This window comes from Thermobia domestica, chromosome 10, assembly GCF_964235325.1.
Source record: "Thermobia domestica chromosome 10, izTheDome1.hap1.1, whole genome shotgun sequence".
NCBI classification, from domain to species: Eukaryota; Metazoa; Arthropoda; class Insecta; order Zygentoma; family Lepismatidae; genus Thermobia; species Thermobia domestica.
The window spans coordinates 222,025,255-222,049,565 of NC_137463.1; the positions used below are offsets into that span (position 1 = coordinate 222,025,255).

The following is a 24,311-nucleotide window of genomic DNA, read 5'->3' on the forward strand; positions in this document are numbered from 1 at the left end:
TTTTAGTTACATTGTTGATTGTCAGAGAACAAAAACGGTAATAGAAGCGACAAGTGGGTTTTCGATTTAATGTGTCAAGTAGAAGGGTCATCTCATCATTGATACTATACTAAAAGCGTAAGTGGTGGAAATTTACTAGCACTTCCGATTTATATATTGCTAACCATAGAGCAAAAATGCCAATAGACATCGAGAATCGGTGTTTCGGAATCAATGAAACGTTCCAACAAAACAACAATTTTTATTTCAACTTTTATACCTATGTGTCAACCGTAATTTTCTGAAATCTACGTCACAACACTGATCACAATATCAAAATATATCTTAGAACCCATTTAAGATACACAGATCAAACTATGTATACGAGCAAGTTGATGTTAGTCCCACCACCTTCGAGAATTTTGATTTTGAGAAAAAAAGATCAAATTCTACAATATTTTAAATTCCCATTATCTATTTATAAAATAGCCAAATTCACAATATAGTTAAACCGTTTAAAATTAATTTGTGACTTAACCGGCTTTGGTTATTCTAGTTTAACTTTGATCTATAAACGTATCCTAAAAGGAGGAAAAGTGCTCAAAGATAAGATATGAGCAAAATTATTGATGAGTCTCTTCAAGCTACGTTCTTTAAAAATATCTAAATTTCATTTATATGTTCGGAAATTTGGAAGGTTTCCACAGCAGCAAAGATTAATGACAAATACATTTGTAATGTTTATATTCAATATTATTTTAAAATACAGAAATTAGAAGCAAAAAGCTTTAATTTGGCCGATATTACGAAAATTAGCAACTTTATTGAAAAGAGTATTGGCGTGGGTCAATAGAAACTTGAACCACGACCCACTGACCCACCATCCATCGTGACCCACCACCTACTGCCCCACGACCCACCATGACCCACCACCCATCATGATCCATTCTCATCCACTGTGACCTACTCTGACCCTTCTCTATTGACTAAAGAGTTTACATTTGTAATAAAACAAGACTGTGAAATTATCACTAATCGAAGTTTGAATTTCTACGGTCAATCGCTCAAGCACCACTCTGTAACAATAAGAAAGCAAAAAGAGACGTATTAAAAATTAGGTACAGAGTTGAATAACACAAATAAGCTATTAGTAATACAAGTATGCATTTTCCATAACTCGTAATTTGCCAACTTAAAACAAATCTGAAATCGGGTTTATCTCCTGTTGGCCTTCTGTGGTAAATTATACGCAGCGGAATAATATCTATCCTTCAGCCAAGAAATAACTAGCTCGTCTACTTTGAGCTTGTCTAGCGGTTGTCCATTAACGTTCATGAACAACAAGTTAGACAATGTTTGAGCACTTAGAGAATTTCTAATATCAGTCATCTGTAAATTTATAAGAGGAAATCCTCATTCGCACTCTGTCGTGGAAATTGATAATACTTCTACAAGACCTAAAAATTTCTGCAGCTCCTCATTAACAATCTGCATGTTAGACTTAAGTGTGATAACGATTTTTCTAGGTCAGTTTTGAAATACTCAGCAAGAAGTATCACCTCTCTATCACCACAAAACATCGTTTTCCATATTGGCCATGTCAGTTGGCAATGTCGACTCATGGAGAACAGAAACTTCATCTTCCACACCTTTCACAGGGAATCTTGTGCATAATATATCAATCAAAGCCTGATAAACTCATGATTTCTTATTCGTTTATACATTTAATTTTTGTTATTACACATGAATGTTTGATGTCATTACCAAGTTCTCTCCGTCCCTAGAAAAGAAAAGCGAACTAGGATCCGGGGATGTGTTTAGATGTGAATGAGAATTTCCCTCCTTCTTCCCCTTCAATTACCACACTGTTGTTCATCATGGGCCAAATTACGATGAATTTCAATTAAATTATCATAGTATAATTATTTCCTTGTTGAAATACCGATAATTTTCAGTGGAAAAAAGATGGCATTTGAAAGTCCCAAATCAAAGTAAGTAGACCAATTTAAAGATTAAAAAGTGTAAAATTTTCCATATAATTATGCGTACAGTGAAAACTTAAATTTTCCGTGTAATTAAGCTTACAGTACAAATTTTATGTATATTTTTCTCACAACTTTATGTGTTGATTGCCCTGTGCTGTAAGCGCTCCATATAATAAACATAAGCTTCTATTAATATAGTAGAACGCAATGGATATATGAACCGAAGCACTGCATGTTTTGTTTCTTAACTAATATCGATCTTTTTTGAGCATTTTTACAAGCTAACTCACTACCAATTTTCCATATATATATATAAACTCTCCACACCCATAAATGATAATTTAAAAAAAATGCTAGGACACATTCTGTTTATTTTCAATAAAGAGATAATACACTGAATTTCAGCTCCGTAAGTTTAACGGTTTGAAAGATACTCATTTTTCCCCGCAAAAATTCGCATCCTCACTACCTCCTTAGGATATGAAAGTTGTTGAGTTTAATTTCCCGTTCAACAGCGAGGCTATATGGGACGTGGACCTACTGATTAACGTGGAATCCGAATCACATGAGCTCCCACCGGGAATCGAACCCGGGTCTCCCACGTCAAAGGCTATAATGAAAGCAATATAACATCCCAGTTTGGATTAAGGCCTCACTATATACCAAAGGTGATTTAATTTGACTTGGAAATTTGTCCGTAATGATCAGGCAAACAGAGTTACAATCATTTGTTATATAATAATTTATATATTACAGTGATTGAAAAATGTATTGTTTCCAGTACTTAGCTCCTCTAAACACTCACAGGCTTCGAAGGCCAAGTAGCAGGATAAGTCATATTACTATTATTACAATTAAAAGTATCAATATCCAAAAATGCCTGAAGTTTGTTTTTTCAGTTAGATATACTCACCTCACGTAACTAGACAGAAACAAATGGAAAAGGAAGGGAAATGAAGGTCTTGAAAGTAAAACGAAGACAAATTTTTTGAGTCTTCAGAAGAGACTGTCTACAATGCAGTGAGTAGAGTGAGTCGGTGAGTCGCAGCGGGTCATGGTGGGTGGTGGGTAACAGTGGGTCACATGTTGTTTACCCATGACCACTGACCCACTCAGAAAGCTTGACCCACTGACCTACTCCATCTCTGCATAGGACAATATTTCGTTCATTTCTTATAAGTGGTACTGATTTCGTACGCTTTTTTGTTGCCATGTGAAAAAACCCACCATGCGCAATATATAAGTATAAAAAATTCCTTCTTGAAAAAAATGGACATAGTAAAACCTTTGCACTCTAAGGAAGCGATTTAATCAAGTATTTCTAACATTTCCTACATCTTCAGACTAAGTGTAAAAAAAAGCAAAGAATGGAAATTATCTATCAAAAGGGTCGAATTGGAACACTATAATAATGAAAATCATGTCTTCAAGTAGAACAGGGAGATCGTGTGTAAGAAACCAACCGCAAATTGATTAATGTGAAATTGTAGAATCAATCAGTAAATTTGATGCTAAGCTGCTCGAACCTCGTACAGATAAATTTCTAAATTATTATAACTTCTTGTTTTTTTTTTTTTAATCTGAGAAACAATTAAATTTCTATGTTTAAGACTCATCACAATGTCAAAATACGATAAAAATACGAAAAAATGTCATCTCGCAACTTTCTTACTACTCTTCACTTTTTGTTTGCAAAAGTTTCATAAGGGTTGCCTATGTGATCATTGTGCCTAAAGAAAGCTTTCCAGTAAGTTTTATTTCTTAAAAGCACTAATGTAGGAAATTTATTAATCAATTTTCACATTACGTATCGTCTCGAAAATTATATGAATGTCTCGTCTCGTGGCAGCACTACTTATTTAAATGCATTATAGCACTTTTCCTTCTATCTACTTGTTTCACATACTTCCCTATTAAATGTTTAATTTTCTCTGTGAACATTTGTTGAGGTAAAAGTTCTATATTACATTTATTTAAGTAGTGATATTTTGAGAGGAGACAGTCATATAATCTTCGAGACGAGACAGCACTTTCACAAAACAAGACAATTAGAAATTTTAAACTCCCTCTTCTCGTCTCGTGGCAACACTTGTAATTCCACGACACAACACATTTCTCGTGTATCGTTTCGATAAATATATATAAATATATGTAACCAGACTTCGAGACGAGACAGTTATATAATTTTCTAGATGGAACGGCATTTGCAAGAGACTAGACGGAACAGCCTACAATCTTGTCTTGCAGTCACACTATTAAATTAGGTAGCTTTGTCCTAGGTTACCTCTAAATATAAGTAATCGTCAGAAATGTTTAATTAAATGAACAAGTAGTGAAATTCTGACATATATCGCATTTCGAACACTTTCAATTTAGTTATTCACTAACAATTTTAGAAATGTTGCGACTAAGATGGAGACGAAGATATTTTCTTTTAATTTCATGATCGCCAGCAGCGAGAGACATGAAATTTAGTATACAGTTTATATGAAGAAATTAACAAATATATTTCTAATCTACAAAATGAAGTTTCTAACAACGCTCAGAATGCTTTTTAGAAAAAACTAACAGTAATTGTCCACATTCTGCTTGAGTCGAATGTATTACAGACGTTCACATCAAGCAATGGAAAGTGTTCATAGTTCTCAAAGACACAATAACACACTGATCAAGGCTATGTGATAATATTAAAAAAAAAAAAAAAAACAGTACATATTATAACATATTATCACATAGCCTTGATCAGTGTGTCATTGTGTTTTAGTACAAAATGGAAACAAGGCCTGATAGAATAGTTATAGTTCTCAAAGACTCGTTTGGTTCAAAACTGACATCATGAAACGACCATGTGTTGCGTTTTACTTACAAATTCTGTCTCCTCTGATACTTCAACTGGTTTTGCATTTATAATGAACATTTCGTAAGGAGTAGAAAACTGCTGCATTAAATAAATAAAACGAAAATTTTACTCTATCGGGACTCAAACTCTCCTCCATGAGACTAGTGCTGCTCCGTGAGACAAATATACGGTATCCTCTTGCTTACTATAGAAATCAGTACGGAGCATACGTTATCCGTATGCTACATAGGCACTGCCCTTAGATGTTACATATTGCCGTTGCAGGATGTCTGACATCTAACAGTTTTCCGTATATCACATGCATATACTTATGTAACCTTCGTCAGCTATATGTTATATACGTCCATTTGTATGTGAGGTCCTGACCGCCTACATTGTTTCATACGGGAAGTACGTATAGATGAAACACTTATACAGAAAGCATTATAAAACATGCGTTTTCAGTTATACGTCTGCTGTACGTTAAGTCCAAAAACTACAGGAATTATGCATGTAACCTATCTTTTTAAGTACTCCACCTACATTTTTTTCTCAGTGTAATATCCCTACTAATTTCACCGTTGTTTAGTTGAACTATATTATTATGATTACGGTTCTTACTTGCTACCATACCTTCGTACCCTTCCGTTCGTCATTGTTCGTGAATTGGAATGTACTAATTGCTCATGACGAAGTGACATATGGATTTATAAATGCTCTTAGTGGTTGGCCAAGAAGTAAAGTAATAGCTTCTTTCACCATTCTTGACGATGGTCGAACATGTCATATTCATCCTCTATAATCGTATCGATTATCATCTTATTTTAATATTTGTTATATTTCATTTCCCAGTGTATTATTTGTTAGGGCATGGTCCTCATTCCGTAGTAGTTTGCGTGTACGCAACTCACATGTTCCACTTAACTTGTGGTAGTTAGCATAGTAATCACTGCCTTTTTCAGTTTATGAAAATTAACTTTGAAACTGTACTCAAAATCTGAGGTATATTTTCTCATGACTATATGTTGACGTGAACTCTGTGGATGCGACCCAAATGAGCAGACATGTTAGTGAAGGTGACTAAGCGCATAATTGAAGATTTGTTTTAGTATTTATTAATACGACTAGTTCTCCGTGTCATTGTCCATGTCTGTAGAAGCACTTCAACTGGAGCGGTTTTTAAAGTTAACCCTTCGTGCTTTCCTCTTTCCTTTCGCTGTACAGTTTGTTGTCACGCCAATAATGTTGTCTGGAATACTCTATTTGAATAATGTAGCACATAGTGAACTAACTCATCTGTAACCTAACAATAAAGTAATTGTAAATGCTGACTTTCTGAGCTCCGTCACGGAATCGATATTTGAAAAAAAGCGTGAAGAGCGCAGCTTTAGCGTGGAATAGAAGCGCAAGCTCGAAATTTGAATTGAAAGTTTTTAAATATTTGGCCTTTGATTTGAACTTGATGCCACAAATCGGGTACAGCATCAATCCATTTCTCGTGTGATAGGCTAATACCTAGATTTTTTAAAAAGTAAGTCCGGTTCAACTGATAATTTTTGTGGTTTTCATAATACTGAAGTAGGTTTTCTTTTGGAAGTGTAATATCGCAAAGAGAAAGATTTCAATATGAGAGGAAAAATTAACATATGCTTGTGATCATGGTTATCGCTAGGGCCAAATTATTAAGTAAATAAACCTTAGATAGCTACGGGCACAAGAGTGAATACAACATTTAAAGACGTTGAGAAAGGTTAGAGTGGTATGTATATACATGTTAGACAACATATACGTACATAGTTATAGTCCGTAGATTTGTTGAATTAATAAATCTCCTATTTATTACAGATGACATATTTATGTGTGTGGGGGAAGGCATTATTGTCTTATTTTGAGTTATTGCATCTTCAGACTTTCCGTCCTTTTTGCATAATTTTATCTCCCCCCAATATAGATTATCTAATTCGCACACTGTTCTTCTTCATCTTTAATATTGACCGCAAGTGTATTCAACAAGCACGCTAGAAACCTGTATAAGCCCTACATTCATTAGGACACAAAACTACTGAATGTTCACCTTTACAACCACATTGTTTACAACTACTGAAAGTTCACCACATTTACAACCTAGGTAGCGAAAAAACTAAAAGAATTTTAAGGTTGATACATTTCTAATAGTTCTGGAGATTAGGCGAATAGCCAATCTGATACCAAACATATAATTAACACTTGGTCTTGTAAAGTTAGGCTAGCAAATGTTTCTTTTTTTTTTTTGTACAATATATGATACAAAGTATATATTGTACGACATTTCTTCAAGCACAACAAACTACAAAATAAGCAAATAGAAAGTTGGAAAAGTTTGCAGCTATGGTGAACTCTACTACATATTTGTTTTATAAAACTGCGTTCATATTTATTAAATAAAATCATCGATTTACGCCAGAAGGTCCAGCAGCTTGGTTCGCTTTTTCATTGTCTGTAACTCGCTCAAAATAAAAGTCTTTTTTGAAACCGCGATTTTCGAAAGTCAGACATTGTAGATATTTGTCTCCTATTAAACACTCCAACATTCTTGTATATGCCTGTAAAGAGAAAACATTGGTTTTAGTATCTTCAATGCAATATTTTAACAATTAAAAAAGTTAAACTTCAACATGACCAAAATTTAATATTTATAATAATAATAAGTCTTGACGTGTTTAGACCCACCAGCCAGCCATTTATGAAAGTAGAATATCTCGTCAACACGTCAGAGGTATTGTCGCTATGTTAAATTAGTTTCACTTCATAGAAACCTCGGCACTTTTTTTCTGCACTACCAAAACATTTGGTTTACTCAACGACCATCGATTTATAAAAGTGTCTGATTCGCAGGAACAGATAGACAAGTACGAATAGAACATTGGCAACAGCGTAAGTTAGGGGTTGAATGGCCTGCAATGCAGGAGGCACGTAGCCAAGGGGGAAGGGCGGACCCCCCTTCGAGACCAGAAATGAAAAAATTAAGGAAGGATGAAACAAAATGAAATGAGAAAAAGAAGGATCAGTGTCAAAAATAAAATAAAAAAGTTACAGAAAGCTTTTAGTTACTCTTTCTTATGATGAGATTTGCATTACTTGAATACATGGTGGCGAGGTGAGTGAGATATCCTGGAAGTCAGAGAATTTGCAATTTCGAGAAAAGTTACGGAATTGTCAGAATTTCTGTTACTAGTTAGGTAGATTTCATGCTTCCGAAAGCATAGTGTCGTTGTGTAACAGCGTGGACATTTTTTATCATAAATTTTCTTTATCGCATTCTTGCAATATCAAACATGTTATTTCAAAAACAATTTTCTACTGCTCTTTTGACCTGTCATCTGGAACAGACAGTTGTTGACGGAATAATAAAAACAAAAATTTATGTGGAAAGAAAGTACTGTTAGATTTGATTCAACAGAGAAAGGAACACATATATTGTAAAATACTTTACAAGACATTATTGAGTATGTACTGTTAATAATAGTGAATATGTAGTTTTTATAATAATTGAAGTCATAACGAAAGGAAAATTGTTATATTTGAATAAACAGAGGAAGCACGTAAATAGTTTATAATCTTTTTCAATACGTTTTTTTATTATTTTACTCGAGATTTCTTTATAGTTTGTTATTAAAATACTTAGCAAAATATCCTTATTTTATTGTTCTAACAAACCAACATATGTTGATAGTAAAGTAGTTTAGATTGATCGACCTCCTTGGCCTTTAGAATTTCATGTCACGCTCCCCCCGTTACGAAATCCTTGCTAAACAGATCAATATAAAAAACGTTCCAGTAAAAAACGTTTAGAATGATCGAGCCGCTGGTGTGATGACCACAGTATTTCATATCACGCCCCCCCCCCCTCACGAAATCCTGGCTACGTGCCTGAAAGCAGTCGAACAAATTGTTTCGTCAGAGCCCCATATTCTCTATTCTTGAATGAGAAAGGTCAGATTATGTATTACGGCAGTTTTGTAGAATAGTTGTAATTGCTCATTATGAATAGAACAGAGTAATCATACATGTTAAATCACCAATTTCATAATTTAGCTTTGTTCCATTTGGTACCGTTTTAAGAATGTTTGCTTTCCCAGAAACTGACCAATATCAACAACAGTACCGTATTTCGGCTTCCTTACTAGATTTTCTTACTCCTATTGTTGCTATGCGTACTATTCATGAGCTCAAAGGATTTCAACATGAAAAAGAACGAAGTATGGGAAAGTGACATATAAATACAGTTAATTATGCGCAAAAATATAATATACATTTAAAAATTAAAATGAAGTGAAATCTTTAAGTTTCATGACTCACAGTTATGTCGTATAAGGTAAAGAATGCTGTGATGATGAGTGCAATGATGGGAAGAATAAAGTGGGAGTAGACGGGAGAATCCTAAGGAAACGAGCACGCACGGTGTTTGTCCACCAGAAAGCCAACTTGGAAAGAGCTGGGATCGAACTATGAATCTTATGCAACAGTGGTGAACACTTTACTGCTGACCCACCGTGACTTCTGTAATATTTTTCTTTCTACCTGAAAGTACGACACATGGTTCTTTTACTACAAGTCAATGTAAGTACAATTTTATATATTTTTAATATCCAAGCAGCAGGCAGAAATATATGATTGCTGAAAATTAATTTCTATTTTTATTAATATAAAATATTAATTATTAACTTACTAAAAACTTAATAACCTTCATAGATAATATAACAATAATGATAAATAGAAATAAATTTCCACTTTCTTCGCTATAGTATACTCTAACTGATTATAACTCACTTATGAGTTTTTATAAGTTTCTAAAGGGTCAAAAATTATTTTTGCTAGCAGGGTCACATAGTTATCATTGCCCGACTGGACTTTGGTGAACATAATTATGGCTTGACTGAAGATTATTTTAAATTTTTATCCCTGTCGTATTCAATCGTTGCTAACAAGTCAATCCCTAATTTAGCAGCACAGGCAGTTGATCAAACAATAGGAACAATAGTTGGTAGGCTAGCCAATCTCCAACTTTGACCTGCGATGTAATTCGTCTCTTTACCTAGCACTTGTTAACTAATACAACTGCAAATGGTAACAAGAGGATTAGCGAAAAGCAGGTACTTTTTTTTTGTTTAACATGCTATGGATATGATAGTGATTATTATTTTTTTTACTCTCACATCGGTACCTCGGGCACCGAAGGCACACTAGCTAACCACTAAAGTAGCAGGGAGAGTAAAACATAAAATGAAATCTTTTAGTCTTACGACCCTCTCATTCCACTGTACTGTAAAGGAAACGGATATTTAACGAATGTGATTGATTACGATAAGAATTGATGGAACGATATTATGGGAGAATAGACGAAACTCCCGATAAGTTTACAGAGAAGATGCTGTCCACCAACTCATATGACTTTGGACTGAACCAGGGACTCTTTGCATCAGAATTGAGCACTCAACACTTTTTAAAAATAATCGCCTCAGCCAGGAGATTTATCTCCATGGTATTCCAATTTATGTTAGTTTGTTATGCTTAATAACAAATGTTCTGAGAATCGTTGAGAAAAATTTAAAAATTCCCATGCTTATCAGAGGAGTTCGAACCTTCAACGTGTCTCGGCTCACGACCGTCAGACCAACGAATCAGACAGCACAATTACAACACACCGGCTGCTACGGAGCAACTGAGTTCCCAATTGCAAAGAGTGTGAGGTAGAAACTTTGGGCAAACGACTGCTAATTGTCGGTTGACCAACACACATTTTGAAACATTTTTCAACGTATTCTTTACTTGACTTTTATGTTTATCATTTCCCAACTATGTCGATCATAAGCGTGAGTAGAAACTATTAGATGTTCTGGTAAAGTCTTTGATTTATTTCATTTTTGTTATTTCCGTCTATCCCAACAATAGTGTAACAATATGGTCAATGAAATAGGTAATTCTAGAGTGATTCACCACGAAAACAATCAACATTGCATGTTTCTGTAGTGACATTGATTTTATCACCAACCTGATCAATAGAATAGGTAACGTAGAATGATTATCTCAACGAGCAGAACCAAGTATAGTCTATGTTACGTGTATCTCAATAGATATGGATTATACCACTAACCTGATTAGAATAATGTAAAGTAATTAATTGAATAATGTAAAGTAATTAATGTAAAGTGATTCACTAAGAAATCAGTTAACATATAATTAGTGTTACTTCATTCTGTACTGCTATTAACTTTACCACTAATGCGATCTGTAGAATAGATAACAATCACCATCGCCACGAAAACAATCACCATATAACCTATGTCAAGTGTTTCTGTACTGATATCATTGACTTTACCATCAACATAATCAATGGACTAAATAACGTAGTGATTGTGATCAGGAAAGCAAAAAATGCTGTTTATGTTCTGTGCTTCTGAGCTGACTCAAAATTTGTATCCCGCTAAGTGAACTTTGTGGTGAACAAACACCGTGTGCCTGGGTTTTCTCGGGGTTCTCCCGTTTCCTCCCACTTTCTTCATTCCACCATTTCATTCATCTCTCATCATCACCGTCTCCTTTAGCCTAACCGGCATAACCGTGGGACTTAAACCTCAAAAATTACATTTCATTTCATTTTCGAAATTTGTAGGATTGTCTGAAGATTCTTAAGGGTTCTATATGATGATGACAATAGTAGTCTCTTGATATTGATAGCAACAAAGTTAACGAAATGTTTGTTGGGATAGAAGTGAGTCAGGAAACAGAACGTTAAGTTCAAAAACTAGTTACCAGAAAACTAGGGATATTGTGCTTGTGTTAGTGATTTTCAAAGTGTCCAATAGCATTTACCAGATATTCTATGTTCTGGAAATTATAAGCTGTCGAAAATATCGGAAAGGATATTTTTGAATATACAAAGATTGCAAAATAAGTCAATTACTACAGTCGGGTAAAGAAAAGTTTTAGCAACGACTATAATTTCTAAATTTCTGTTTCAGTGGTGCGTAGATTGTAGAAACACTTTAAAAATACCTTTTAAATGTAAATAATTTTTTACTAATGGATACTTACGGGATATTTTATTTACTTCCAAGCAATCACAAATAAACAATTGTAATATGTATTCACGTAAGAACTTAAAGTATTTTGAAGTGTTAAGAAACAACTAGCTAATTAACACTATGGCATAAGGAACTTGAAAGTTTATGGTCACAGAATAAAATATATGCTGTGTTGACTTATACTCAATATAGTCGGGACTGGCAAATCTTGTTTACTGACAATCTTGTTTTGAACTTTCTTTCCATCTTTTCCTAGATCTAGCACGAGATCCTTTTATTCAAGGGTCCAACCTATATTTCACATACCACAGGCGAGATTTTTATACGAGTGATCCATCTAGCCCTCTTAGTGTCTTTATCTAAAAGTTGATTTATTCATTAGTTAAACGGGAGTGCGGTGGCTCAGTGGTAGAGCGCTTGCATCTGGTGAATGGCTTCCTTGGTTTGATCCCCGGCCAATTAATCTTGTGGTGGACAACATCTTGTCCGTGGGTTTTCTCGTTTCATTCTCGTTTTCTTCCACTATCTCATTCCACCAATTCTTCCTTCATCATTCATTTACGTTAATTAACTGTCTCCCTTAGCATAAAGAGCGTAATCGTGGGATGTTAAACTGAACGATTTGATTAATTAGTTAAGTTTCATGCACACGAGACAATTTGTCTCCGTCACGATAAGATGAAAGGCCGGAAAAAGTTATACTAGGAATGCAATGGATGTACCCGATTGTAATGAAATGAGCTGAGCGAGCTTAAACTACGTAATCATTCCTGGCCATTATGCAATAATAAATGCCATTTTTAATTGTTGACAAAAAAATCGCGTGAAAACTTTTTCCCCATGTTAAGTCTATGCAAGCGTTTTTCGGTGATTATTCCTCGATGGTACATCGGATTTTTGATTTCGACCTATGTTGTCACTCAGCACGACATACTCTATCAGCGTGCTAAGTTTTCTTGAGATCGGCCAAACGGTCTAGGAGGAAGCGTTTTTCGGTCATTATTCCTCAATGGTACATCGGATTTTTGATTTCGACCTATGTTGTCACTCAGCACGACATACTCTATCAGCGTGCTAAGTTTTCTTGAGATCGGCCAAACGGTCTAGGAGGAAGCGTTTTTCGGTGATTATTCCTCGACGGTACATCGGATTTTTGATATCGACCTATGTTGTCACGCAGCACGACATACTCTATCAGCGTGCTAAGTTTGGTTGAGATCGGCCAAACGGTCTAGGAGGAGTTCGCGGACAACCAAACGGCTAACCCGAGTATAAGAGCTTCGCTTCGCTCAGCTCAATAAAATGAAAGTTTCAATAAAGTGTCGATAAAATATAAGTTGATGCCTGATTTTGATTTTGAGTTTAACGTCCCTTTCAGCAGCCAGGCTACAGTATATGAGACGGGACCTACTTGATTAACGTGAATTCCCAACCACATGAGCTCCCGCCGGGAATCGAATCCGGGAAAGTATACGTTGATTTACTAACTAATAGAATATTTAATGACACAAGTGTATTGTGGAGTTCCTTGTTATTTATCTTTCTCCATTCGTGCATTCGTGTATTCGTTTTGGCTTCGAAACTTTGTTTTAGATTATACATAATAGACAATGAATACATGCAAAACGAATTAATCAAGTTTGGTTTTAGATGCAAGCAGTTGGTGCTGTCATCGATTTCTGCACGTGACAACATGAATTGTTATAATAATCAGTATATTTTCATGTCCTTTGCTTGTCTATGAGCAGTAGACTCAGTGCGGACAGATCAGATAGAAAATTAATTCTACTGCATATTTGTCTACTACTCATTTGTTTCAGCCAGTGTTGGCAATGGTAACATAAATAAAAAAGAACATGTATTTGTTTCATTTCAGTTTGTTGGCCTACTGTATCTAGGGCTGGACTTTTAAGTGCCTACTTACTGTTTTGTGTGTAAACACCACGACTAATTTATGAGAAGGCAGTCGATGGCTACATTTAAAAATATTCTCACAGCTGGCCAGAGGATTTTTCTGAGTAGACTCTTCCAAGTTTAAGAAACATATGCGTTTTAATAAAATGTATACTAATATGCTAATGTAAAACGTGAATCTCTTATGTCGGTGCAGGAATTTCCCCCTTTCTAGTAAAATCTGAAATTATGCTACTGTTCTTGAATTGAGCAGCAGAAAGAAGTACCTTCTCAGTCACGTGATATTTCAAATTTTTCGAGAGTTTATCTTACTGTAACCCGTATCTTTTGCTCATTCCTGTATGTTAATGGCCAGTTTAAGCAGTTATTTATGTGTACATTATTACGCGTTTAATATTCTTAGGTTTACCTCCCTTCATATTACTTTCTGGTTTTGTAACCAGCAGTAGATGTATCTACTGGCACTAATATGCTCTAACGTTCTTGCAAAGCTCATTATGATTTTTCGCAAGTGCATCTGGTATTTAAATCTGTCAGCTTCCCAACTTTACTACTATTAATTATCTTTTCATAACCTTTACTTCTCCCTATAAAATTTCGTTATGTTTGCTCCCAGACTTATTTCCTTAGATTCTGTTAGCAAAATATGGGTCTGCGATAATCTTGCAGCATTTCCTAGCCGGCCCACTGTCTCTACAATCACGTACAAATTGTTAAGATTATATAATGTTAGTGATTTGTTTCTATTCTCGCGTTTCTTACTGCGCACTCTAAGACAAGGAATGCTGTAATGGGTATAAACAATCTCCAAGGTTTAGGCCATTATACATCCAGAAAGATTTTGACAAGTTGCTGGGTTTTCTGAGGCAAATTTTTGGCGGAAATTTCATAAGCGAAACTGCATACTTTATACTGTTTTTATACATTGTTTGGAATACCAAGTATAGGAGGCTCAGGTGGACTAGTCGTGTAGCCAGCTTGAAAAAGAGTAGGAAAGCTTTCAAAAATTTAACAAGAAACCAAAGTGGAATAAAGATCATTAGTAAGGCCTAGGGGTAGATGGGAGGAGTATATTAAGATAGATCTGGCTAAAATCGGAAAATGAAATAGAAATTAGACCCAGTTGGTCAAGGTCAAAATTCAATGCAGAGTTTTCGTTCATGCGTTATTGAATCATCGGGTTCCATAGGCCATAGGGTTCATTAGCTTTCACAACCTTCTTTTATTTTCTTCTTTCCTATGCTAAAATATGAAAATGTAACAATTTCTTCCACAAAAGTATATTTATAAAATATTTTATTTACCAATTTCAGCATGCTCTCAACGTGATATCTTTCTGCGTACTCCCGGAAAACATCACACAAAACAAGAACGAAGAGTGAACCTTCTGGGCCCTTATAGGCTACACGACCTGCAAAGATATTTGAAAAAGGAATTCAATGTAACATAAAAATGAGTATTGATTTATTGAAGTTGTTACTAACTTCATAGTGAGTTAACGACTTTTCAGCGTCTATTCAAATCAGAAATAAGGGAATTATATGATTTCGGGTTACAATATTGATTTCTATTTAAAGGAAACGACAAAAGGAGGAAACAACTTTTGTGCTTTTATTAAGGTTTCTAAGAATGAAGTTAATCTTAACCCTTACTCTTGTACTGATACCGGAAGTAGTAAAACGGTACAACTTCCGGTTTAAGTATTGAGTAATACATTGTAATGACTTAAGAGATAGCCAAAAAATATTCTTGATTTGGACTCAGAGTTCAAAAACAAATTTTGTCTCTCCTCTTATTCCTCTGCTGCAACCGGCATTAATAAATCTATTTCTTCCGGTTTCGGTTTCGAGCAATATGGAATGAACCTCACTTGTTTCCTGTAGCGACTCTAATTCCGCCAACGTCTGGTACTTGAGTGTATATTTTTAATTATTTCAGTTTCCTGAGTATAAAATGAGTAGAGTACTTTTGAGAGAACTAGTTTAAAGTATGAGTATTTATTAATACACACTCTATTAAAGAAAGAGACGCGAAAGGACACCTTGATGTCTTTTGAAGGGAAATGAAATTTTGAATTAATTGGAAAATTGACTGCAGTCATTTAAGTTTGGGGAAAACTTCTTCGAAAAAAATAGAAATCTGTGGACTACAAAACGCAACTCGGTGAAGTTTAATTAATTGTATATTTTATATGAGGTATATGGGAAACCATACTTCATTGTTGATATTGCTAGGTGGTTTATGTTTATATTTTCCGTCGCCTTACCTGCTTCTTTCCTAAAATAAATCTTTATATTTTCTTTACTTATTGAATTCAGTTTCGTTCAGACGAACAGAGAAAGGATTTGCCTTAGAAAGGAAAGAAGTTACCAAAAGGAAGACTACCACTAAGGCCACAGGAGAGGTAGTTTTCCTCCTAATAAAGGGGGAGAGGAAGAATTGAGTGAGTAAAAGTATGAATAGTTAAGGAAGGGGGGGCAAGAGAACGAGAAGAAACGGGACAGACGGAAAAGAAGAAGGGAAGGAGAAAGGAAGGAAGTGAGGTACTCGTGTCCACTCTACCTAAAATTGCTATCCATTCAGCCCCACGTCTCCACACAAAGAAAGAAGGAATCGAAGTCAATTCCCCCTTTTTTCTTTTCTTTCTCTCTTTCTCTATCTCTCTTCTTCTCGACACTCGTCGGGACACACATTCTCCCGATTTATCAATTTTCAAAGTTAATTAACATTTTCTGGTCCATTTTACAAAGGGATGACTTATTCTTTTACACACACAGTATTATGTATGGAATCTTGACAAATTTGTGTTTTGATTTGACTCATAAAAATAGTTAGCAGCTCGTTTTTAATTTATAGTTATTCCTTAATACTTTTGAGTTGATAATCCAGCCGATTATGATGTAGTATATTCCATTTGTTTGTGATAAAGACCAAACATCCTATACAATTTTCTCTGTAAATGTTGCTTATATTAAATTTCAGTTGTTTTGGTTTGAATTTGTTGCATATATTGCTTATACTTAGTGATGAGCAGTGGGTGGGAAAATAAAGAAAGGTAAGGTAATGTGCTGCATTCCCCTAACTTCGTATTATTCAGCTGATTATTTACATTGTTTTCAACGACATGCCGTACATCTAGTGATGGAGTGGGTCAGTGGGTCAAGTGGGTCAAGTTTTCTGGGTGGATAAGTGGGTCGTGGGTCAACAGCATGTGACCCACTGTGACCCACCACCCACCATAACCCACTGTGACCCACCACCCACCATGACCCACTGCGAACCACCGACTCAGTATGATCTACCGACTCTCTCTGCTCACTGCATTGTAGACAGTATCTTCTGAAGACTGGTAAATTTGTCTTCGTTTTACTTTTAAGACCTTCATTTCCCTTCCTTTTCCACTTGTTTCTGTCTACTTACCTGAGGTGAGTATATCTAACCAAGTGAAAAAAGAACTTCAGGACTTTTGGATATTGATATTAGTAATTGTAATAATAGCAATAGGACTTATCCTACTAACTGGCTTTCGAGATCTGTGAGTTTTTAGAGGAGCTAACTACTGGAAAAAATAAATTTTTGAATCACTGTAATATATAAATTATTATATAAAAAATTGAATGTAACTATCTGTGCCTGATCATCACGGTCAAATTCCAAAGTCAAATGAAATTACTTTTGGTATATAGTTAGGCCTTAATCCAAACTGGGATGTTATATTGCTTTTATTATAATGCATAATATCCTAAGGAGATAGGATCCGAATTTTTGCGGGAAAAAATGAGTATCTCGCAAACCGTTAAACTTACGAAGCTGAAATTCAGTGTATTAACACTTTATTAAAAATAAACAGAATGTGTCCTATCATTTTTTTAAAATTCTCCTTTGTGTGTGTGTGGGGGGGCACTTTCTATATATGGAAAATTGGTAGTGAGTTGATTTGTAAAAATGATCGAAAAAAGGTCGATGTTTTTTAAGCAAAAAAATCAGAAACAAAAAATACAGTGCTTGGCCTCATATATCCATTGCTTTCTACTATAATAATTGCTGAAGCTTATGTTTATTATATGGAGTGCTTACAGCACAGGGCGATCAACGCAAAAACTTGTGACTAAAATAGGCATAAAATTTGTACTGTAAACTTAATTACACGGAAATTTTAAGTTTGGATTGTACGCATAATTATATGGAAAATTTATTTTTTTTCGTTTACGTTGGTCTACTTACCTTGACTTGGAACTTTCAAATTTCATCTTTTTTTCCACCGAAAAGTATTGATAATTCAACAAGGAAATAATTATACTATGATAATTTAATTTAAATTCATCGTAATTTGGCACATCGCAAACAGCAGTGTGATAATTGAAGGGGAAGAAGGAGGGAAATTCCCATTCACCTCTGAACACTCCAGGAACCTCGTTCCCTTTCGCTTTCTAGACGGGGGAGGGAACTTGGTAATGGCATCAAACCTTCACGTGTAATTGCAAAAATTAAATTTATAAACTAATAAAAAATCATCAGTTTATCAGGCTTTAATTGATAATTTATTCTCAATATTCCCTATCGAAGGCGTGGTAGATGAAGTTTCTGTCTCCATGAGTCCGACATTGCCAACTGACATGGTCGATATGGAAGAGATGTTGTATGGTAATAGAAAGATTATACGTCTTGCTGAGTAGTTCAAAACTGAAAAAAAAAATCGTTATCAGATTTAAGTCTAACAAGCACATTGTCGATGAGGAGTTGCAGAAATCGGGTAGAAATATTATCAATTTCCACGACAGAGTGCGAACGGGGATTTCCCCTTATGAATTTACAGATGACTGATATTAGAAATTGACTAAGTGCTCAAACATTGTCTAACTTGTTGTTCATCAATGTTAATGGCCCACCGCTAGACAAGCTCAAAGTACACGAGCTAGTTATTTCTTGGCTGAAGGATGGACATCATTCCGCTGCGGATGATTTACCACGAAAAAGTTACCAACAGGAAATAAACCCGATTTCAGGTTTATTTTAAGGTGGAAAATTACGAGTTATAGAAAATGTATACTTGTATTAATAATGGCTTATTTGTGTTTTGTACCTATTTTTTAGTAAGTCTCTTCTATGCTTTAGGAAAACTACTTTGAATAAATATTCATAATAATTGCAATTATGCATATTTGTAACTTAAATTTAATGTGGTGTTTTAGTGATTACACAAATAACAATTATAAGCATACTTTATGGAGATACTCTCACATAGGGTACCTGAGCACCTTTATACCCTATGAACAACTGATTTTTCAAGTCATTTGTGAGAAAATTTCTGTGAACTGAGAAACCATAACCTTTTCCATATTGTACAGGGGTATTTTCCTGCGAAGAGAAGTTTCTTTTGGAATGCGTTGAGAAATTAACACTTGTAAGAATACTCTCTTAGTACAAATATATTTTAGGCACACACTAATTTCCCCCCACCTCGAACTGTTTCAATTTCCTCACTGACAAACAGTTTACCATTTTATATCATAAAGGTCAGATCCACCGTTATTGTAACAGAGTGGTGCTTGAGCGATTGACTAGAAATTCAAACTCCGATAAGTGACAATTTCACAGTCTTGTTTTATTACAAGTGGAAACTCTTTAGTCAGTTCAGAAGAGGCCGTGGATCGTGTTCAGAGTTGATGACGATGGATTTTGGTGAGTCAGAGTAGGTAAGAGTAGATGAGAGGATGGTGGGTGGTGGTTCATGGTGGGTCATGGGTCAGAGTGGGTCACGGTGGGTGGTGGGTCAGTGGGTCGTGGCTCACGGTCGGTGGTGGGTCAGTGGGTCGTGGGTCAAGTTTTCATTGACCCACGCCAACTCTGGGTAGTCATCTCCAGTGGGATTCCTACACTCATTGTCCCCTCCCGATTTCTTCTTAAGAAAAGGTGACAGCCTGCTTTCCCTCAGCCTGCAAACTCTCTCTTAGAACCTCTTTCTCATTAATAATAATAAAACAGCTAACTGCTAGTCACTCTCTTCCTTCTTGTTCTTTCACTCGCATTTCTTCCCTTTCCCATCTTCTCTACCTATGGCTTTCCATTGTTGAAAATTTTGGAGTGTTCGAAGTGAACGAAAACAAGAAAAGAAATTAGAAGAAAAAGGGACTTAGGCATGTAGGGCCATACTTCCTTCTGCTTCCTTCTGTTCGGAAACAATACGATCATACTTCATACTATTTCCTTCTTCAATCCAACTCTCACTCAATATATATAATATAAAACTGTAACATATATGTATAGGTAGAGCGTTAATAAAAAGAGTGTCCGGAATGGACTCCCACTACCGGCTTTTATTATAAAAATTCTCTATAACACTATTGTACACAAGTATTATACAAATAATCTCTTCAAATTTGCAAGGTTAGTTATAGTTAGTCTTTGACCGTATGGTCGCAGAGAGGACCTCTGCAAAGTCCCAAAGCAGGCTAGGCGGAGTAGTATTAAGTGCCCAAGGCTCCGATGCAAGCAGTGGGTTGTTTAGGTGGCCAAGAGAGCCCTGAAGCAGGGTAATCGGCTGAGGTTAGGATTCTAAGTCAGAGCCCCGAAGCAGGCTAAGCCAGAAGAAAGGATAGGCGTAGTCTCGAAAAAGACTAGAGGCCCTTGGGTTAGGTTACTCCTAATTTTCCGAAGGAAACAATAGGAGGATCACCAGAAAACTAGTATAAAATTATTGTAGTCTAGCCAATTTATAAGGTTCCTTGGGTAGCGGTGGCGCTGCTGGTCTGTTGTCGTCTTCTGCTCAGTGGGAGGGCCACAGGCCGTCGTCTGGAGGTAATTGTAGATCCATCTAGTGTGGATTCTTCTTTCCAAACCACGTGGTGATGTTTGTAAACACTTGCGTGTAGAATTGTTTGTTTACTATATCATGTGGTACATTACACTCCCTGGCTTGTTTAAAAAATAAGCCTAAGGGTTATTTTTTAGGGTTGGCAACACTGGAGATCACACAAAATGTCAATAAAACACTAATAACACTGACAACACTGAAAAGATATCTTTTCGGAGCACTAATATGATAGCGGAAGAAAGAACTGAACAGTTGTTCCCTAATCACAGGCAGGATCGACGCATGTTTTATGTCACTTCATTTCCCTCGAGGTAGGGCTGTTTTAAGCTTTGGCTTTAATATACACATATTAGTTCACTTATGCTGAGGGATGTTGGAATCTGTAAAATCGGTTGCTCTTTAGTCGTATGAATGAGTTTAAATATGTCCATTGGAATTGGAGGAGATATATCTAAGCGAGGTCTTTGGATAGTTTTGGTACCGAGCGAAGACGGAGATATAGCTTATATAAAATAATAAGAGTTGCAAATACTTAAAAGGTTGCGATTATGACAGGGATATAAAGATGATTTATATTAGAAAGTTCGTAATTCGACAGGCGTGAATTCTTGGTCACCCTGTATAAGGTGTAAAGTTTCTAAAACATGCACTAAAGGTATGTATTTAAATAAAATAATCCAATTTTAAACGCCAATGATAATGATAATGATGGTTCTGAATTCCTGGACATTCTGTATAGTGATCATGATTTTTGGGAAATCCCGTATAATACTTATGTTGCCTAATGACGATGGCGATGCGTAGTCCACAGTGGAAGAAGACAAAAAATATCAAGGAATTTTAGAATCATAGGTTAGTTGTCCTTGTAAAGATCAGATGCATTTTAAATGCGGAAATGTAAATCGTAGCATTCTTTCATTCAGTTGCAGAATAATTAATCTGCTTTTTATAAAATAAAGAGGAAATATTTGTATCGCAATAAAACGTGTTTTTATCTTTCTGAATGCTTGTTTTTGGGTTTCCTTCATCCTAGTTGAGTACTTTTACATTTTTTAAAAAAAAAGTCTAAGCTCGTGTAGAAAAAAATAGATATTTATTCTTGTGCTCTGTCGTCTATATCTTAATAATATGGTTTAATTCTGTCTACAGGAATCTCCTGTATGGATTGATGATATGAGTTAGGAAATCTGACCTTATGAAGAATAGGATTAACTCTTTCGATAATTTCTAAAGGTCCGAGAAATCTAGATGAGAAAGATTCTGGTATTCCAATCTGACGATTGTGGAAAAATACAAGTATCTTCTTGGCCCTTATCAAAATTAGTCTGTTTGTGTTTAAGGTCGTAATATTTTTCTGTTTGTTATGACTCGCAATTTGGTTATCAAGTACAATTCCACTTATCTTATTCAAGTGTTCTCTGTGGACGCATAACGTCGGAGTGGATGCTAGCGCAATATCACAAATGATCTTAGGTTCGAATCCGTGCATGAGGAAAAATTTGAATATTTAATTCCAGTTGATTTTCATTTTCCTATACAAAAGTTTAAGAGCGATCTGTATGATTCTGTGGAATGTTTCTACTACACCTAGAGTTTCGTGATCAAATGCAGGACAAGATTTAAATTCAAAGTTGTAGACCTTTCTTAGGTTCTGTAGTATCTTAGCATTATGTACAGGGTGTTTATCTAAATACAGATAGGAAAAAGCTCCGTATTTAAGAATAATGTTATATATAAAAATTGTTGAATTTCTTTGGCTGTGATGTTGTCTACAATTTTGGTCACGCAAAATTGCGTGGACATCTCAATAGCGGCTAGTATGTGTTTGAAATTCCCTTGTCCGAGAGGTAGTTTTCCAATTCAATCGTACTGCCAGGCAGTCGCAATAGGTTTAGGTGGATGATGAAGCAATTGGTCCGCCGGCTTAGCTGGTAACTTCCTGAGTCTTTGGCAAACATTTCATGTCCTTATTCTGTTTGCTATGTAAGCTTTCATGTTAGGAAAATAATATTTTCTGAGTGCCGACTGGGACGTCTTAGTATACCCATAATGTGGTGCCATTTTGTTGTTATTGATAGCATTAAACCATTTGCTTAGCAAAGATTTTGGTATACAAAGTAAATATAGCAATGCTGTTTGAGGATGTTTCTGAGTTCTATATAACAGTCCGTTTTTAAGAGAAAAATACTTCGCGACAGGGAGTGTAGAACATTTATTAGGTTCTTTATTTTCCAAAACAGTGATGATTTCTGAAAGTGAAGGGTCCTGTCTTTGTTCGTCCGCCAAATTGGGTAACGTCATGAGCTGGTCAATTTGAAAGGTGTGTTCCAATGAGTGAGAAACAGACTTTAGCGTCCTCCGTGTCCGAAAAGTTATCAATGTCTTCATTTTCGTCCCGCTGTATGTCTTGCTTGTCGTCTAAACGGCAGAATGCTGCTGACTTTTAATGTGTTGAATTTCAAAATTATAATCGGCTAAAAATACCTTGTAGCAAGTAAATTTTCCGACTTTGTCTGGCTGGGTGTTGAGTGAAGCCAAAGATTTAGCGTCTATAAATAATTTAAAATGTTTATTCAGTAAGAAATATCGACATTTTCGAAGGACATATATGGAAGCATATAGTTCTTTCCGCCATGTAAGGCCCGTTGAGTGCTTTGGGTAAAACGACGACTACAGTAGGAAACAGCACGTTCATGATTAGTTTTAGTGTTATAACAAGCCCAAATTCCTCCTGTTGAGGTTGAAGATGCATCGAAATACGTTCGAATTTCCAATGATAGATCGAAACGAAACAAAGATGGGGCCTGAATAGTATCCATCATAAGTTTCTCAAATAACTCGACATGCTGATTTGTCCATTTAAATTTTGAATTCTTGTCTAAAATAATTTGAAATAGTTCCACTTTTTCCATAAATTCTTTGATATGTGCCCTCAAATAAACGCAGAGTTCTAGAAAATTCTTCAGGGTCCCTTTAGAGGTTGGTATCATATAATTTCGTATTTTATTGGCAATTTTGGGTGAACTTTTGATCTCCTTGCCACTAACTGTGAATCCTAAAACATCCAACTCCGAGTATAATAGATGAGTCTTGTTCGGGCTTGCTGTAAAATCGTGTTTTCTTAGCCTTTGAAAAGAAATTTTAAGTGCGATAGCTGCTGTCTCCAATTTTTGCTTCCTATAACGAGGTCTTCCACAAACGCAGTTATACGTGAGGTAAACCCTCCAAGAGCATGCGTACTGTTATAGTTAAGGCGGCGGCTGTAGTAGTATGCCCCATCAGGTAGCGTTGGAATTTATACGCCTTTATAGAATGATTAAGTTCAAAAGTCATGTGTTTTCACTTTTAGGATGCAATAATATCTGAAAATAATTAGACTTTATATCGATAGTCGAGATGCAAGATTTTCCTCTGAGTACATGCATAATGACTTCTGTTGACTGAAATGGAATACTCAAATATTGTGTAAACTTATTACACGCCTGTTGATTCAAAAATAGGCTCATTTCCGAAGTATTTGGTTTCATGACTATGAGAAGTGGCTACGAAAAAGAGATGTCACTAGTCTGTTTAATAATAGTGTCTTCCAAAAGTTGTTTAATTTGCAAATAGATTTGTGGTCCTACTGCAAACGGAATTGGAGGTGACTTCTGATCGAAAAAGCTTCCTTTATCTATCCTTATCTTGTGTACATAACCACGAAAGTAGCCTATGTA

The 24,311-nt window shown here is 35.5% G+C and overlaps 1 protein-coding gene across 3 annotated transcripts in view; it reads right to left on the reverse strand.

Moving 5' to 3' along the window:
* Positions 1 to 6,614: 6,614 nt before the first annotated feature.
* LOC145663008 (caspase-2-like) overlaps positions 6,615 to 24,311 on the reverse strand; it is a 160,205-nt gene continuing 142,508 nt past the window's right edge. For all 3 annotated transcript variants that reach the window (XM_081729134.1, XM_081729132.1, XM_081729133.1), the window contains 2 exons: positions 15,086 to 15,192; positions 6,615 to 7,385 (listed from right to left, as the gene is read on the reverse strand). In XM_081729134.1, coding sequence (XP_081585260.1) covers positions 7,230 to 7,385; positions 15,086 to 15,192 — 263 coding nt within the window. In that variant the 3' untranslated portion in view covers positions 6,615 to 7,229. The remainder of the gene's footprint in view (positions 7,386 to 15,085; positions 15,193 to 24,311) is intronic.